Here is a 13,854-nt window from a genome sequence, read left to right on the forward strand (position 1 = left end):
CTTGGTTAATAGGATGAAAATACTGATACTTAATTTTGTATCCACGTCTATAGTAGCTTCAGGGACTTTGGCCCTATGTTTATTACTAGCTACAGTTTAGGCCGTACACCTGTGCATATTTGTTACACAATCTAATCTAGTGAACACCTGGCAGTTGTTGCCACTTCCGTTATGAAGCTCCACCTCTCCACTGACTTTCAAAATAGTTCCTGTTGAACAGAAAACAGTGAGTCCATTCCAAGCACCTTAAAGTGACTGTTTCACATGTATAATGTATTAACCCTTTGAGCACTGTAATTTTTCCCCAAATAATTTCACGGCGACATTTAACCAATTTTTACGGATTTTTCTGTAATTTTTTCCATGATTTTGGATCAAATGGACATAAAGTTTTATGGGCTGCACTTTTCGACCAAAATTTTGGGAAAAATCTGAAAAAAAAATTGTCTAGATCTAAAGGAAATTGTTGACGTTGTATATTATAAATGCAACAAAAATCGACTTTTGCAGCAGGTTAACAGGCAGCATTACAGAACCACCTCTATTATGTCATTATTTGCAATAATCCAAGCAGGATTTTATTCCTATGTTTTTAACACACATTCTTTCTTTATGAGAGAAAAAAGCTCCCGCACTGAAGAATGGTTCATAACACTACAGCGTGGGCAGCAGTTAAATTTTGGAAAGAAATGTGATATTTCAGGCTTTCTCTCTGAACCCAGGGCAAAACCATTCACGTGAGTATTTGCCAGTGAATTGAATATTTGGCTGTGAGAGTGAGGTGATATATCATTGAATATCATTATATCAAGTGTCCTAGTGATATACTGCGTAATTATGAAAAGAATTTGTCCTGAAGCAGTGAATGAATCACCTTCCAGTATCTTCCACTACACCTGCTCATTGATAGTTCAGTTGAAGATAATACATTACACTTTTATGACAGAAGTAATGATCGTAGTAACTATTGCCAGTCATGAAATGATGCATTTTTACTACATTTATTTTGAGGTGGAAATATGCTTTATGCTGATGGTTATGGTTAGGTCAAAAATACTTTGTCTTTTTATTAATCCTACCCACCTATATTATATATTTTTTGTCTGAAACTTTCTTTTGCAATTTCAAAAATAATGTTGAAATTTATTTGCTTTCCCTGGGTCAGAATTAGTAAAATATGAAAAATAAAAAAATACTAACTGACCCATACTATTTTTCATGCTTCAGGGAACCCCGATTTTTTTTTTCATTCGACCATCACTAAACAAACAGAAATGTTGCTATGGTAACAGGTATATGGATGTGGTTTCCCTCCAATATCAGGGTTTTAAAACAGCCTGATAAACGTTTTGCCTTCGTTGTATCTGTGTTTGTGTTTACATATTACCATGGTAACAGCCATGGATTATCTGTGGTCTCCTTGATAACAGTTGCAATTGTTTTTTTGGAAAATACTGCCTTTAGGATACAGATATCATTTGGAACTTCACTTTCACATTGCAAGGGTGTCGTTCTGCAAACTTGTGACACAGGCAAACATAATCACGCTCCATACATAACATCCCACGTGCTTCCTGGCCCACGTACCATAGAGCAAATACCAAACCATATAGTAGAAGTCACAACAGCTTAATTTTCGAACTTTTAACGAATTTTTCTGTAAGTCCAATCTAACTAAATTTCAACTCAAGTACAGATAAACTTGAACAGGACGAAAATCAAACCATTGAGTAAAATCACAAGATAAGAGTCAACATTTCGTATGCCAACAACCATTCGTATTCTTACTCAACACATAATAGCAAGAAAATGCATGTTAAGTTGAACAATAAAAATAATAGTAACAATGGATAAATAAAACAGGTCATAGAAAAGAAAGGTGTTTCAACAATGAACATAGAACAGTTGCGGTGCGAACTTTAATGTACACTGTACTGACGCAAATTGAATATCCCACATGCAGCTTTGATGTGACCGTATCCTCCCTCACTGTGACATGACGGAACTGTGAGCAGAAGTGAGAACTCTACACTTACATGTAATTTCTGTCCACTCAAACCGAAACCTACTACATCCATAAATTCTAACCTAGGTTTACCTTCGTGTCCCATGGTCCATAAAAGTGACAAAGTTGGACTTTTGATGTTATTTCTGAAACAGAAGTTTACAGGCGCGCACTTCCATTGAATTTCTCAAATGTAGTACAGCAAAGACAAATTTTACAGAAGTTTGATTTTTCAAACAATCTGTCGTGCGTCTCAATTCGAGTATATCCTTTTCGGGTGTTTTTTTCCTGCCATTTTCAGTTCGACTACTTTTCTTATCTTTTTTCAACATCTTTGAATTGCACAGAAGACTAATGGTCCATTTTCAAGTAAACATAAGCTTTATTAGTAATATTGCTCTCACTTCTTCCACCAATTAAAAGCCCCGTTATCCGAACCACTGTACTGCTATCAGAATGTTTTATGAACGCTGACGACGTTGTATTCCAGTTCGTGCGACGTTTGACTCATCCCTTCACACAGTTTTGAGTGTACATCCTTGTTGCATGCATGAGAGGGCTGTCAAAGAAAAGATCCCCATGCATATAAGCCTACGTAAGCCCATTATCTCGAAAACTTCCTTGATACCGCGTATAGTCTTTGTCTCTTAGAGGAAAACTTGGCGATTTTCTGTGAAAAAGGAAGTATGCTGCGAAATCTTCGTGGGTGACAGATTTCAGTCAAAAGAAATTATTCGGTGTCTCGAACATGATACAGCCAGTCAAAAACACGGGACTTCTGCGTGGCCATCTCGGTCTAAACGCTCTAATTCACGAGCTGAGATGCTGATGATTAACGCATCTACCTGAGATCGTTTCGTCATCGATGTCTACCATCCATACATTATATTCGTTGGGGGATGGATTGACAACAAGCCGGAAACAAGATCAACAAAAATACTGTTCGCAGCTCCATTAGCATGTAATAAAAAAGAACTTGTTTTTACATACTTTTGAGCCCCGAACGGTGCAGTATGCATGTTTGTAGTGTTTTAATATGTAAGGCCTGACAGAGAAAATAACTGGCATACACTTTCTCTGTTATTTTTAGGCAAAGAGAAACGAAAAGTTTTACATTGAATGGAGAGTGACACTGACGATGTGGTGTAATTCGGGAGTAGAGTTTCTCTTTCTATGGAATGTTGTTCCTTTCTCCATCACGAAGTTCAAATACTATTTACTTAGTTCTATTTTAAGCTTATGACTAATGGTGCTTCAAGAGCACGAAGAGAGAAAATCCCAAATGTGGTTTCGAGCTGGGTGCCCGGATGTGGGTGGCATACGTTTTGATATGACCATGACCACCCGATCTATTCTTGGATGCGCTTCTCAAGAACTGACAGGCCAAGATGGATAGAGTTTGATATATCTAGTATAGTTTGCATATGTTTAGACTTGTATGATTAATTACTATTGTTTCAGTTGAATTATAATACAAAGCACATGATTCCAGTATCGGCTAGCTTTTCTTGGCTACTATCCAAATATGGACCTTAGGCAATGCAGCGTAGTATCTCGTACCAACGTGGCTATCCTGATTGTAGTAGTAATTCAGATATAATAGGGCTGAGTTTATTTTTAGTTGACAAGGAGGAAGTTCGGCACGGTAACAGTTAAGGAGAGCTCTCGCTGTTGCCTTGAAATGGCACTAAACTCGAAGTCTGTCCAAACATATTCTGAGAAAAGTATCTTTTGAACAGTTTGAGAGTCAGCTATTTTTGCCGAAAAATAAATAGCTATGGACAGAAGGCAAAATCAGCACACATCAGTAGTCGCATGAAGAATCACCCCTACAAGTGAATGGTTGGTTCCCGGACAGGAAGCCATAGAACAGTTATAAATTAACTTCCTTGTCACTTTGCGATAGTGCTTTTTCGCCGGTCGAATCATCGCAACGTCAGTCGCTGCAAGGCATCGTCAACAGCGGAAAAGTTTAAAGTAAGGTCGCAGTCTTGTTTAGCTTCAAAAATGACTACCGCACAAGACCATCAAGGTAAAGTGTCTCTTTGCAGTTGTTAACAGTTTTGCATTGTGCGTCTGTAGTGTGAGCGTCAGACCGCTGCGTTTTAAATCTGGTAGTGTTACAGTTTAACAGCTCGTTGTGCTGGCTGTGCATACGGAAGAACCGATACTTCCACAAAATACCATTGTCAATCAGGGCGTGTCTTAACGCGTGCTGCTTTACCTTAACAAGTTGTTAAGCAGTCGATTGATATACACTCTCCCTCTTAAACATTTACTGAAAATCGAAAAACGTGTAAAATAGTTGGATATGCATAACTTGTACCATGCCATACAAGTTCACCTCAGTCTCAACTCAATCTCAACTGCCGCTTTATCCGGATCGTATGACAGCCGTAACGCTTACAAGGTCTTCTTTCAGTCACATGCTGAGCAAAATGTTGGCCTCGTGCTCTTTCCGGTTAAGGTTTTCTGTTTGTTTGTGTGTGTGTTTTTATGAAGACGAGTATCGATTTAAACCACAAACTACCGTACCAAATGTAAATTCTACAATCGCGGGCTTTGCCGGGCTCTCACTCCTGCGGAGTTTCGCACTGTGGGAGGAAGTAGCCAATGATCACCTCATTTATTTTTACAGGAGGGAAGGCATGGGGACAGTTGAAGAGAAAGCAAGCAGAAAAAATCGATGAAGAAAACCAGGTATGGCTGATGACAAGTTTTCCATCCTCTCTCAGGCCTAGTCAGGAATTTGGGAAGTGTAATTATTTTATCAATGAGGAAATAAATACGGATCAATCAATATGCGTTTTTCCACCCACGATTGGGCCGCTCTCCCCGCCCATGATGGGTTATTAGATGGATGATGAAGATAATAGAGGGATGGTTTATTATACTTTCTCCAGTTTCAGTTTACTGTTTGTCTGATGTTATCAGTGTTTATTCATCTAAAAACCAGTAGCACCGTGTAAGTCAATGTCAAGAGAGCATGGTACAGTACATACAATATGAAAATTTAATGTATTGTTGCAACCGTCATCTTGATGGCTTTGCTAGAAGGTCTGCATGTGCTCTGTGACTGGTAAACGACCACGCCTCCAGCTACAAGCGTAGCCAAGAACACAGCGACCCGCATGCAGAACCTTCTTCCGTGTACGTCCATGGACAGCATATCATGTAAATGGAGGTGGGAAGACCTCCTTAGTCAATGTTATTACATGTAAAGGAGTGGCTACATAGAATTAAAGTATGCACTGTACACGATAAAAACATTTTATTTGCTCGTTACCTTGGACCCATACAGGAACGTAGGAACGTGCTACCCTAAAATCTGCATTTTACAGATAATATACGCTTATCTTTCGGCACTGTTTGCAGTTACTCGCCTTCACATTAGTCATTGCTGTTTGTCGTCAGGGATCACTGACCCCTTCTACTACGCATGAACCATTGAACATGCATATAGGCCTACTTGGTTGTGTGACCGACTGAACAAATCTTATTATTTGTCATGGTCGCATCAGCTTCTAAATTGCGGATCAAAAACTTTTACAAAGTAAACAAGAAACCTGGAAGTATACTTCGGCCATTCGATCATATTTGTCTGATTACAGGTTTCAAAAACTGTATTGTTTGCTCAGTTATTTATAAAAATATCACTGTTGCCAACCGCATACTGACATGCAAATGACCTTTTTTTGCCAGTGTATGGAAGACACAGGCAGAACACACATACCAAGCGCCGTGTCTCTGAAAAATGTCTGTCAGTATTTTTATTTAGCAGATATTTATTGTAGGAGTTTCATTCAATTGTAGTTTATGAATCCTCAGTTCCAGTAGGAAATAAAATGTCATAGCCAGTTACAATGGGCATCAGGATTGTTTTAAAAATACAGGAAAATGATGAATATTCATATGTTATCATGTAAAGATATTCAGTATCATTCTATGTCATATGTGTTTTAAGAATATAACTACTTCCCCCACGCTTTAGTTGTAGCCTCATTCAAAGCAAATTTCCAATCATGTGCCCATGTGGTTGGCACATCTCATACTAGTGCTTGCTTGAAATAATTGAGTTATTGATGTTACAAAAAATGACAAATTACCTGTCAATTCTTGTTTCAATATGACAAAGGGTCTCATCAAAGATTGCCCCTAGCTATGTTTTTATTGTGATGATTCACCAAGCTTATCTTTATGAAGTGTAGGTTTATCAGAAGAATAATTTTGAAACTCTTCCTGTTGTTATCACTCATTGTTTTCCTAAGGCTGCCTCTCATTATTAAAGGGGCAGTTCTCAATCCCTGGTTCTTGCATGAGTGGTTGTTGACATTGACTGTTTATATGATTTTAGTCCTTTGTTCTCCTTTAAAATTTGTGCACAGTTAATCAATTTGTTCAGAGATAAACCTGCCCTTTTAAGAAATAGAAATGTCCTCTTTGATAACTTTAAATTGCATAAAGCCAGTATGGACAATGTGTTCTTCAAGCCCATCAATATGTCCAATCTTCTAGTACAATAGTATCATCGCACATATGAATGGGAGCTTGTACAGATACCTTGGTATGTAACAATAGTTGGACAGCTTTGCCAATGAGGAAATGGCCTAAAATAACTCATGGGGAGAGAAAAAAACAAAAAGAAGATGGACATGTGACAGTGTTTTTATTTGGTGTGGCCTGTACTGGTACATTGGTATGCGGTCATTGTTTACAGATCATGATCCCGGTTCTTGGGTGACAAGCGTTGATGACAAAGGAGAACAATGATCTTAGACAACTGGACAAAACCTATGGGCAAAAATATAGCTCTGGTGTATTTGCTAATGTACAGAGGTCCCAGGACCAAACCATAATTTAATAGGTGGGAATTTTGCAAACTCTTTTGACACTTCAACTGATAATGTAAGTGTTGCCATGACGATCAGCCCAAACAATGAGAATAGGTAGGAGAGGTCACCCTATATTCACATCAGAGATTGCATTCATTGTACTGTACTGACTGTATGTGACCTTTTGTGTGTTGTTTTGATGCAATTAAGCCATCATATCTGTCTCCAAACAACACCAGCAGAAATGGGTGTGTATCTGACTGTACAAGACCGAGGCAGTTTGAACTGATAGTAACACTGGCCAAAAACAGCAAACATTAAATAATTTTTCAAGAGACATATTCTTGGCAAAAATTCTAACATTGTTTTACAACGTGCACTTAGACTGACAACCTTGCTGGTAAATCTCTTTTAAGTAAACATGCCTCTATCAGATCAAGGTATTTTAGTGTTTGATTAGAAATAATAGCAATTCTCTTCATTTGACCTGAAGATAAAGACTGGCACAACATCACCTTGAAATGTACATAATTTTGGCAGAAATCCAGCCAATTGGAAAATAACATTGATCTGCAGGGCTTGCTGATTAATCTGATTGAAAAGTAGACAGAAAGTAATGTACACTGCATATTTAAAGAAGCATGATGGTGTGAGAGAAATGGGTTGCAAAGAGGAACTACATGCTCAAGAGGTGAACTGTATCACCATAATTGTTTATGGCCCTCTGACCCATTGTTATCAGTAATAACTGTGGACCTGTTTAAAGGGAATTGGGGTAACAGGTTAAATGCCAGGGTTGGTAGCAAAAACCTTTTGTTTATACAGCCACAATCTTTTGTATCTCAGAATTTGATTTCCCAGTAACTGGAGAATTGCAGAAGTATCTCTGTCTTTTTAAATATAAATCATGTGTGAGATGATGAGTCTGATAAAAACACAGCTCTGGGAATGTTAGTGGCTAAATTCATAAGCAGATCAAAGTCAGTTTTGAAAGGATGAATTTATCAGTGTCATTTCCCAAAGGGAAAAATTTCCACTGAAATTTGACTTCCTTGTGAGGGCTTACTAGGATACAGCAGATAGGGTTACAGTCATGAGTGAAAAGCAAGATATTGTTAAACTGTAATGAGTAAAATCCAGAAATAATCCTGTGGAGAAATTTGTTGAGAATTTACCCTGAGGAGAGTTTAGCAGGCTGTGTGAATTCATTACGGTGAAACAGTGCTCCATATCACTGTTGATATACTGCTGTGTGCACTGTTATTGTGCCATGCAATACAGAACTTAAACAATAATTTTGGCGATGTGAATCGAAAGTCTGACTAGGAAGAAAGCCGTTGAAAGTGCAAACTGTTTTGCCGAAGTTTATGTAACTTTCACCGAGAGGGAAATGTTCATTGAAGGCAGGAAGCCAATTTAAATAAGCATTTTTTGAGAGGACACTCAAATTAGAACAACTTGCAACATGGAAACAAATGCTAGGATCAAGTTTTGCAAGCAAATGGGGGATGTAACCCTCTAAAGAATCACCAGAAATGTTTCTGCAAGTGCAGAATTTACGAAAATATACCATCGGAATCCTGAAGGTCTGCCCATGCAACTGAAAACTGCCCTATAGGATCAATTGCCATGGCATTTCTACATGGCAGTTGGATGCTATAGGACCAAGTTCAAAGTTATCACTGAAATCCCACAAATGTCCAGGAGTAGTCCTGTTGAATACCTGTAGGATTCTGTCCCATAGGAATCCTCTTGAATGTTTATGTCACGGTGAACACATAATTCATTCAGTGTATATGGCCGTGTTTCTAGGTCATCTGGCTAGTATAAGTTGTCTGTCAGCTTGTAAACCTTTGCACCATTAGAATGTGAAATATTTTTACCAGTAATCTTGTAGATTTACAAATAGACAAGAGGTGTGGATAATCAACAGTTTCTGTACATTATAGATTTTTTTCAGAGTCTGATGGGAAATGAGAATATAATAGACTGTCCTGCAAAGCTTGACTATCAGTAAATGTTAATGATGAAAAATCATCCTTGAGAATTCTCCTTACAGGACTTTCAATCCGTAAGGCCAATTATTCACACTGGAAACTGCACATAAAAGTGGGAGACTTTGTCTAGGTTCCCCTATGCTTTGATACTACTTGTGAAATTGACAAACATTGACAAGATTTATGTTTTTGTTTTGTTTTGTTTTGCTAGGAGATCATCAGGGAAGATATATATGTAGAGGTGGAGGACCTTGAAGAAAAACTGGAATCATTCAAAGGTATGAGTTATTATTATAGATGATAATATTGAGGAAGCTGGATTTGCATTATTTATGGCAATATAATTTGTTTTGTACTACTTTACTACTTTATTGGAAAAGTCATAAATTAACATGCCAGCTCAAAATTCTTGAAGCATTTGTGGATGATTCAATGAGTGATTGTACAACAAAACCTTGAGAACTTACAGAAAATGGTGAAAAAAGGTGCACCGAATGAAAGTTATAGCCATGTTGGAGTAGAATGGAAAAAAAAATGGCTTTTTGAGTATAAAAATATTCCAAGTAATATGTTCAGGGTTTCCTGTTTTTTGAAAGGAAAGAAATTTCTAGAAAGTTTTACTTTCATATCATGTTGCCATTCTTGATACAATCTGGTCCAAAGTCATTATTTTATTGATGACAGGATATGATCCTTTGAGGATGTACATGATGTCTTGTACAGAATAGGATATGCTTCAAGTTACAAATTTAAATTTCCGTATTTTTCTTACATTCATCCCTTATCATAGATAAATTGTTTATTTATCTTACTCAACTTTGGGCGTGCAGGAGTAGTTTTACCATCTTTTCTGAGCTTAAATTTTCTGATGATGTGCAGTGTGCTTGGAAGGTATATCTGATTGGTCGATTGTAACTATTCATAGCATCTTAGGGAGTCTATTCGTATTATTCAACTACCAATATAATGGTTAGATTCAGCCAACCAATTGGATAACAGCTTCCAAGACGCTGCACATTAGTCATTTAATTTACATGAGTTCAATTTTTTTCTGAGAGGTGATATTCTCTGGGTCACCATTACCTCACACTGACTTTTTGACATGGACCAACACACTTCACAGGAAATGGAATGTGCAATGCTGATTATCAGTTACATAGTACACTTCCTCTTTTTTTACAAAGTCTACACAAGTCTTCGATTTTGTCAAAACTTCTCCTTTATTGTTCGTATTTGTTTTCCCTTGCAGTTAAATTTATTGACTTTGATGTTGACGATTCTGGTGATTTAGGTAATTATAATAAACATTTTTTTATTTTATGAGACATCCAATGCCCAAAACTCTTTGAGGGCTGAAAACTATGCAGAAAAGAAGTCTCTTGTTTTGAGTGGAGCTATAAATACAAAATGTCTGATAAAATTATAAATTGTTACAAAGATTTATCATTTGAAGTCAAGCATTTTACCTCATGCTCTTTCTAATTTTTATGTGTACGGTAAATCGTAACCAATGATTTTGTTCTGCACTTACTCAATTTCTATCATGACATTCCATTGGTCTTACTTTTGTGTCTTTGTGTTACATTGCATTGTCAGTAAATTTTAATAAAGAGGAAATCATGAATTTTGTTTTAATATAGCCATCTAGTGATAATGTTAATGCCTATTCTGGGATGCTAAACTGTTTCACTTCACGCAAGAATCAAAACTTTTTTAAAAAAAATAAAGTGATATTATTACCTATCACCATGGACAAAGTTCTTGGTGTCTTGCCCAATGGAATCGTGAGATTGTCATATTTCATTATTTGTTTCATATATATTTTGGTACTGTACCCTGATAAATCATACAATGAGTCTGGCTGTAGTCTCCTTCTAAGTTTATTTGTGTGACAATTGGGTCATGGCACCATTAAAAATATATAAAATTTTGGTTTCACTTCTGTTGAACTCAACATGTCATATTAATGCAATGTTTATGATAATTTGTATGGTAATAGAAACTTCAGTCTTTTGAATGCTACATTCCTCATTCATCAATCCATGTTTTAGTGAAATATAAAAAATTCTTCAATTTTCTTCAATTTTACCTGTTTTGCCTCAAACCTTACAAACACTGCTGTAAAGTGTCTCATAGCATACTATGATGGGCTGGATCACTGAGCCTCTAAATTAGTTCCACATTCTAAATTAATTCTTCCATCCCTCTTCCACAGGTATCATGGACCTCAAACTCATGATGGAAAAGCTTGGACAGGCCAAGACACACTTGGAACTGAAGAAGATGATTGCAGAAATTGACACAAATAATTCAGGCACCATCAACTACAGGGAGTTTGTATCCATGATGCTCGGCAAAAAGAATTCAATTTTGAAGATGTAAGTTAACCCAGAAATTTTAGAACATTTGAATTGTTGTTGTTTACTTTCTGCCCGTGACATCTCAAAAAGTTCTTCGAAAATTTACATTCAGCAATAGTATGTATAATTTTAATATTTCAAAATAAGCATCCATATTCAGATGATTGAGATGATATGTCAAATGTAAAAATGGAATACAATATAATTTGCAAGTTCATTGCAAATTCTGCCAACTTGAAACTAAATTCACACCGGCAGTTGTAAAATATAAAACCTTTAATAGTAGAAAAGAGAACTATTACTCCATCACAGATCATAAATATCTGTCCAATGTTGAAGTTTGGGATATGTGTGCTATCTACTTAACCCTTTGGGTGCCAAAGTCGTTGTTGCCCTTATACAAAATAACACCAACAATTTCTTTCAGATCTAAGCACCTTTTTTCTGATTTTTGCCAAAATTTTGGTCAAAAAGTGTAGCCCGTTAAAATAAATGTCCATTTGGTCCAAAATCATGGAAAATATACAGAAAAATTAATAAAAATTGGTAAAATGTTGCCCTGATATTTTTGTGGGTGAAACTACAGTGCTCAAAGGGTTAAGAAAGACAAGAATGAATGCATCATCAACTTGACACTAGATAAGTGTTGTCTAAAACATATTGTCAACAAGTTACCATTTCATTTGCAAAATATGTGAAAAACCATAAAAAATATTCTCTTTATCATTACAATGTTTTTTATGCAGAATCAAGTTTGCAACTATATGAGCCATCCCCTCAAAAATTGCAAATAGAATGTGAAAATACCGAATGTTCTAATATTCTGTAGTTCTTTGCATGTAACATTTGATTTTGTGGCATACCTAGCAGATATTGGAACTGTTCTCCATTATGAAAACAGTGAGAGTTTCCTTTGGGGCCTCCAACAACTTTTAAAAGCAATCGGACCTCCTAAGATTATTTTCACTGGTTTCTCAAGCCTTGCAAGTTTGCTGTTTTAAGTGACCATTGTTTTATTTGCTATTGTAATTCAAGATAAGGTAATCTGTGTAACTTGTTTTTGCAGAATTTTGATGTTCGAAGAAAAAGCGAAGGCAAATAATGACAAGCCTAAAGGACCACCACCAAAGAAGACCTTTGATGATCTGCCGTGAACTTTATGACACAATTTTTGTACATACAATCAAAAAATCTTTCCTACGATAGATTCCTTCCAGGTTGGCACAGTAAAAGTTGTTTTTAAACCAAAAATAGAGTCTGGTTAGATACTGACAGGATTATATTCCAAAGTTGAGGAATGTTAGAAAAAGCACACAATTAGTAGTTCAATGTAGGCTTCACAAACTTTCGCTTTTAGTTTCATTTTAGTTGTACGCATTTCATAACATGTGAGATTTAGCAATCAATCAAAAACAAGAGCTGGTAGAGGGCAAAGGTCAATATTCATGACGCTGTGGTGTCTCTGAAATATTGAGAAAATATGTTTATCTGTCTATCGTTTCAGAAGTTTGCCTTTTTGATATTTCTTGAATGGTTGTTTCAATTAATACTGCTGGGCGGTTACCTTGGATTATTTTGAATTCAAAGTCTTTTTAAACTTAAAAGAATTTGGCATACTATGTACTTCATGTTGCTTAATCACATTTGTCAGGTGTTAATCCTTGAAGTGAAAAACAGAGATTTTTAGAGTCTTCCTGCCAAATTGATGGTCCGACAAACAAGTACTAAAAACATGACTTTAATGCTTGTGAGGAAAGGACGGTTTTTAAGGTTCATAGTAACGACAACCAAGACTGTTTTTTAGCCATCAAAGCCATCTCAAAGAGTTTATATCAACCTTTATTATCGCATGTCATGTTCGTCTTCTGTTTTATATTTCCCATCGGATCTTCCATGAAATATTTTTAACAGTGGAGGATAAACTGCCACATCTTGTATAAAATCAGAATAAATAAAAACAAGTCATCTTCTTTTAATAACATATCAGATGAGTGTCAACAATATTATTCATTTGTGTGATGATTATTGTTGTGTGTGTCCAGAAACTCTTGAACGTTTGCTCAAACTTTCTCTTCAGGGAGATTTTAAACCATATGAGCAATGATCTAAATCAGGAGTCTTTGTGCAAATTTAAATAGTCGAGAAACAAGGTACCTGAGAGTCACCAATACATGAAATTCAAAATGGTTGCTATGCCAGGTGTTAACTCTATGGGGAAAACTACATGTAAATATTTGAAATACTGTGCAACTTAATGTGATCCACAGGATTCAAAATTAGTCCAGACAAGCAGTAGGATACCAAAGTGTTGTAAATATTTGAGAATCCAAAAATCTGTACTCTGAGCTGCATTCTACCCTAATGTTCTAGTAACCTTGGAAACCAGAATCTGCAGTACAATGAAGTAATGAACAGTGAAACAATGTTACCATTTATACAAGTCAATTACATTTGTTTGAAGTATGTACATGTTTGAATTGACAATTATCAATATAATGGGAAACTTCACCATACTGAACAAACTCAAACCAGTTTGCCCATTTTCAGGTCAACCAAGTTTTGATTCTTTGTGTACAAAACAATGAGTACCTTTTGAATTTTCAAAATTTGCACCTCTAATAGCTTCCTTGCAACAAAATTGTCAAAAGCTTAAAAGGACT

General features: G+C 36.2%; 1 protein-coding gene across 1 annotated transcript; it reads left to right on the forward strand.

Moving 5' to 3' along the window:
- The first annotated feature begins 3,861 nt into the window (after window positions 1-3,861).
- LOC139114589 (allograft inflammatory factor 1-like) lies at window positions 3,862-13,177 on the forward strand. The gene is made up of 6 exons (XM_070676402.1): window positions 3,862-4,037; window positions 4,644-4,705; window positions 9,046-9,112; window positions 10,084-10,125; window positions 11,050-11,212; window positions 12,261-13,177. The coding sequence occupies exons 1-6, from the start codon at window positions 4,013-4,015 to the stop codon at window positions 12,346-12,348; spliced, it is 447 nt and encodes a 148-aa protein (XP_070532503.1). The 5' UTR covers window positions 3,862-4,012; the 3' UTR covers window positions 12,349-13,177.
- Window positions 13,178-13,854: the final 677 nt, after the last annotated feature.

Source organism: Ptychodera flava, chromosome 16 (genome assembly GCF_041260155.1).
Source record: "Ptychodera flava strain L36383 chromosome 16, AS_Pfla_20210202, whole genome shotgun sequence".
Lineage (NCBI taxonomy): Eukaryota > Metazoa > Hemichordata > Enteropneusta > Ptychoderidae > Ptychodera > Ptychodera flava.